This window comes from Ostrinia nubilalis, chromosome W (genome assembly GCF_963855985.1).
Source record: "Ostrinia nubilalis chromosome W, ilOstNubi1.1, whole genome shotgun sequence".
Taxonomy (NCBI): Eukaryota; Metazoa; Arthropoda; class Insecta; order Lepidoptera; family Crambidae; genus Ostrinia; species Ostrinia nubilalis.
The window spans coordinates 8,197,743-8,202,889 of record NC_087118.1 but is presented as its reverse complement, the minus strand read 5'-3'; the positions used below and the strand labels follow the sequence as shown (position 1 = coordinate 8,202,889).

At 33.8% G+C, this 5,147-nt stretch overlaps 1 protein-coding gene and 1 long non-coding RNA gene across 2 annotated transcripts; one reads left to right on the top strand and one right to left on the bottom strand.

Annotated features, from left to right (window-relative positions):
• Positions 1-1,209: 1,209 nt before the first annotated feature.
• Positions 1,210-2,909, top strand: LOC135086380 (uncharacterized). Its single transcript, XR_010260458.1, has 3 exons — positions 1,210-1,834; positions 1,928-2,726; positions 2,823-2,909. It is a non-coding gene; the product is annotated as an uncharacterized LOC135086380 (long non-coding RNA).
• Positions 2,736-4,923, bottom strand: LOC135086379 (uncharacterized). The gene is made up of 8 exons (XM_063981121.1): positions 4,497-4,923; positions 4,287-4,396; positions 3,706-3,940; positions 3,554-3,610; positions 3,400-3,456; positions 3,210-3,275; positions 3,051-3,128; positions 2,736-2,948 (listed from the first exon to the last, which is right to left on the bottom strand). The coding sequence occupies exons 1-8, from the start codon at positions 4,671-4,673 to the stop codon at positions 2,757-2,759; spliced, it is 972 nt and encodes a 323-aa protein (XP_063837191.1). The 5' UTR covers positions 4,674-4,923; the 3' UTR covers positions 2,736-2,756.
• Between the last annotated feature and the right edge of the window lie 224 nt (positions 4,924-5,147).

Genomic DNA, 5,147 nt, shown 5'->3' with positions numbered 1-5,147 from the left:
TGAATTTTTTGTGAAATTACCAAATTTAGCAATCGAAATTGCACCTGAATTGTCTTCATATAATTTAATTGGTTTACAAAACTTCACATGAAATGATTCAATTAGTAAGTTTCTAATAAAAAGTACTTCTGTCACTGCCTCTGACATCGCAATATATTCTGCAAAAGTTGAACATTTAGTTACAGTATTTTGTTATGTGTTTTCCAAAAAATTAAGTCACCGAACAATCTGATTATAAAACCTGATGTAGATTTTCGATCCACATTATCTCCTGCATAGTCAGAATCTACCATACAATCCAATACTTCAGTAATTACATTATCATAATAAGTATTTTTAAATTCTCATAGCATATTTAATTTTGTAATGATTTCGGTTGTAACAACTTTGGTATCTACTCAGATAATTAACACTGTACGCTACATCTGGCCTTGTGCCTGTACTAATTTACAATAATTCACCTATTAAATTTCTCTACTTAGTACTTTCATCTATTTCCTCAGCCTGTTCTAATTTCAAATTTGTTTCCATTGGAGTATCATATAATTTAGTATTTTCCAGGTCATATTTTGCAGCCAAAGATTCAATATATTTTGTTTGATTTAGACTCATTACATTTTTATCATCACTATAGGGGCATTTCACGCGAAGCGGACAGCGAAAATCAAGTCAGGTTTTGGATTTTGTTCATATTTGGATTAAATGTACTGCTATATGACCTGAATGGATGTGCATCATTATAATTTTTTTATGAAGCTTAGTTTATTTTTTATGAGCGTTCAAAAAATTGCTAAAATTTTAGGAACAGATTTTTCAGAGGCTATTACTGCTATTATTACATTTGATTAAAAATAAACTAACTATTGGACTTTTGAGAATAAATAACTGTGTTTCTTACTGTTTACTACAAATTTGAAATTTCTTATTTGTACACATAGAAAACCGGAAGTAAAGTTTTAAAATCGAATTTTACAAAACTTCGGTATTTTTTAAATTTTTTATTTTTATTTTAAAATATACCTAGTAGTCTATAAATAACATGTGTAAAGTTGTAGAATGGAGTCTGTATTGGTTTTTGATTTAGACGCAGTACAGTGCGAGCGCGCCGCAATGAGCGCCATACTGGCTATCGACATTTGGCTACTGTATAAAAATTATTTGTTCAAAAATAACTGAAACGTTAATATTGTTGCATGCATACTCTTAAACAATTACGGTCTTATTCATAAAAAGTTAAAATAGGTTTATTAGCTTGTTATAGTAAAAATCCCGAAAAGTATTATTCATAAACGTCATATACCGCTAAAAAGCTTTGTAAGTATTCAATACCCGCTTCATAACTTATAACAGGGTCGACCCTACTTTAAACCTCTAATAAAGAGAAATATGGCCGACAAAATGTGCAACAGCTGATTTTTTTTGCGTCCGGTCCGAACAGATGAGTGAGTCCGAACCGTTTTGACTTGAGGTTTGTAACAGTTGTCGTCCTCTTTTGTGTGGCTATTTGCAAGGTTTATAAAATTGATCGGTGATATCGTACTTTTTGTTAGCTATGGAAGCTCTGCTAACTCTGCAAACTCTGGAAACATTAGAAGCTATTGAACGCATTGAAGGAGCAGAAAATGCTCCACGTCGTCAAAAGATTTACCAGGAGAGATGTGATCCGTTTTCTTTGCCAGATGTAGAGTTTAAACGGCGATACCGTTTCAACAAAAATACCATGAATTTTATAATTGATCTCGTCAGGCAAGACTTGCAGTTGGACTCACGAGGTTGTGGAACTTCACCTGAGTTACAGGTGTTAACCGCTATAAGATGTTGGGGTCGTCGTGAAGTAAGTACTCTACTTACAAGTATTTAATATAATTATGCCGCATTTTAATACACCTACATAAAGACGTTTTTAAATTTCTTTGTAACATTTTAGGTTCAAGATGATGGGGGAGAAATCCATGGGTTATCTCAACCAACTGTAAGTCGCATTTGTGCCAGAGTAGCCCGCGCGATAGCGCGCCACTCTGGAACCTATATAAAAATGCCAGAGTCACTGGCAGAACAAGAAAAAGTAATGAGGGAATTTTACAATATACGGCGATTTCCTTCTGTCCTGGGGTGTATTGATTGCACCCATATAAAAATAAAGAAATATGGTGGTGACGCAGCTCAATATTATATAAACAGAAAAGGATATTACTCAATGAACGTACAAGTAACTTGTGATGCCGAACTAAAAATAATGGACATTGTTGCAAGGTGGCGAGGCAGCACTCATGATTCCAGAATATTTAATGAGTCCACTCTTAAAGAACGCTTTGAACGAGGCGAGTTCAGAGGAAGACTTTTGGGGGATTCTGGGTATCGACTAGAATCATATCTTTTTACACCCATATTAAGGCCTCAAAATGAACAGGAACAAAGATACAATCAAGCCCAGATTGCCACTCGCAACTGTGTTGAACGTTGCTTTGGTGTATGGAAACAGCGGTTTCAATGTTTATTAAATGGTTTAACAGTGCATATGCACAATGTAAAACCAACCATTGTCGCACTTGCAGTATTGCACAATATTGCAATAGGAAATGAGGACTTGGTACCAGATCAAGGCAACGAAATTATTGAGATACAGGATGCTGTTGCTGAACCACGAGTTAACGAGGACAGAGGAAGAGGCCCAAACAGTGCTATCTTACGAGCATTTATTGATAGGCATTTTAGATAAATAATAAGTAGGTATCTTATCTAGTTAAAGTTTTTATTTATTCTTTACTGTCTTCTTTATTTTCAAGCAACTTAATTTTTTTTCTATAATATTCCATTTTCAGCTGTAATAAAGATTCTTCCAAGTCCAAGTTTCGGGTTTTTCTTTGTTCGTTTGCCAATACGACTTCATGCAGTTGCTTCCTGCATTCAGTATCTACCGCAACTACAGTTGCTGCTGCTGTTGACACCTGAAATAAAGTAGTTATGAAGATAGTAATTGCGCTAGTAATCTTAACATATTATAAAAACACAATTTTTTAATAAATACTCTAGTTTTATGGATCTCATACCTTGTTCACCTTTTCTTGTTTATTAGATTTCATCCTAGAAGGCGTTGCTTTTATTTTTGGCGAACCAATGGATATAAACTGAAACAATGAAGGCTGTTATAATTTAATGAATAAACAACTTTAAATTGATTGTGTCATTTCTACCTTTATTTGCCTTACCTTGGGTGTATTTTGTATCTCATGAAGTGGTTCTTGAGCCACATCTATCACTTCACTCTCTGGGCCCTAAAATAATAAACAATTATGAGACACACGATATGGAGGGCTGGACACAAATAAAATGGGAAGGGGCCAGGCAAAGAAACAATTATTAAAAAGATAATAAATTGTTGTTGTACATGATACTTACAATATCTGAGATCTCATCCGGTATTTTATGTATTATACTATGAGAAGCAATTATGTCCTGAAAAATGATATAAACGTTTATTTGACCACTCTTATAGGTGAGACAAATTATATAAAATATGAATAAATACTGTATTGAAACTAATAAAGCTCACCTTTTTCTTTATCTCTTCTACATTGTCCTTTTTATCCAACGTCTTTCCAACATTGATCTGAAAAGGGGAAGAAGTTTGTTGTTATGTTACTGTGAAATATATTTGCGAGGTCTGTTACAGAACCATATTTAACATCAATAATATGTACCTACCTGATTTATGCAATCAGAATCAAATTCATTTATGTCAATGACAAACTCGTTAGGGAGCCATGAACATATATCATCTGCATTTGCCGGGTTTGTTGGTGGGGGTGGACCGCCACCAGTCTGGAGAAGTTTCTTCCTTTCCTCTGATTTCGCTTTCTTCTTGGTCATTTTTATAATGCTCCATTGAGATTTTAATTGTGGAAGGGAGCGCACGCCACCTGTGCACATACTATTGAAACTGGAAGTAAAGAACAATAAAAATTAACATTAACAGTGCTATATTCCGCTTATAATAATGTATTAAAATCGCTTATAAACATGTTACGTTTCTCAGTAAGTGAATCAAATTTGTATCCTTATGAGAAATAAAGTGTCTTTAACCATAACCATATTCAACATGTGCCTCCCAAGCAAATTTGAGTGACGCTACACACAAATGCATGCTACATCTAATAGCCCACATGTAGCAATTGAGACAATATATTTAAAAAGATGGTTGAAAAACGGGTCTTTTTACACACTAATTACTTTACTAATTAGTTTAATATTTATCTGAATTTAATGAAAGTAAGTAGACCACATACCTGGTTAACAAATCTGCCCACGCTGCCAGTTTTTTTGAATTTGTATTAGTATCCGTGTTTTTATTTTCGATGATGGATACACGCTCCCTCACTAAATCCATCAATATATTCTACGGAAATAATTATTGGGCATCAGTTTATCAACTAAAATGATGATAGTGATAAAATTAACCAGCACTCTTGTATCTTTGCAAAAACTGTTGAACTAACCTTATCTTCCTCCAGCCAATTTTCGCTTCTTTGTCTCTTCTTTTTATTTTTTTCGTTTTCCATGTTTATTTCTATTAGGCAATACAATTTTCTCTGCAAAAATACCACGAAGCACCTCTGCTGCACGAAACACAACACAAGCAATAATGATGATAAACAAACAAATGTCATTGTCATTATGTCATAAGTGACGTAAAACTTTTTTTTTTGGGCCGTGGACCATTGGTTTTGGCATTTTTATCTATGGATTCATCAGAACGACAACATAACAACGCTAAAATGTCTTTTAGTGAGAAGATAGTTAAAATGGGTATATTGAACGTTTATGAATAGAGAATTTTATAAAAGGTTTATTAGCACTAATGAGCATTTTAACTAATGAGTGTTTTAAACCTATTTTAGAGGATTTTTATGAATAAGACTGTTATAATTTTGACTCGGCGAACTTCGTACCGTCTAACAGACAATGACTGTTGGCATTGAGATGGTGCGTATTACGTCGCGGACTATCCACATCTTATTGAATAATACACTAAAAATATTATTCCTCTTTTTTAGGTAGTTGGCTAGCTACCTCCATATCAAATTTCATCAAAATCTGCCCAGCCGTTCTTGACTTATAAATCGTGTAACTAACACGACTTTGTTTTA

Bases quoted from the DNA above. Each gene is read 5' to 3' on its own strand.
- LOC135086379 (XM_063981121.1), bottom strand. From the start codon at position 4,673: ATGACAATGACATTTGTTTGTTTATCATCATTATTGCTTGTGTTGTGT. The intron at 3,611-3,705 runs GTAGGTACATAT...TCCCCTTTTCAG, and splicing joins ATTCTGATTGCATAAATCAG to ATCAATGTTGGAAAGACGTT. The intron at 3,457-3,553 runs GTGAGCTTTATT...ATCATTTTTCAG, and splicing joins TAGAAGAGATAAAGAAAAAG to GACATAATTGCTTCTCATAG.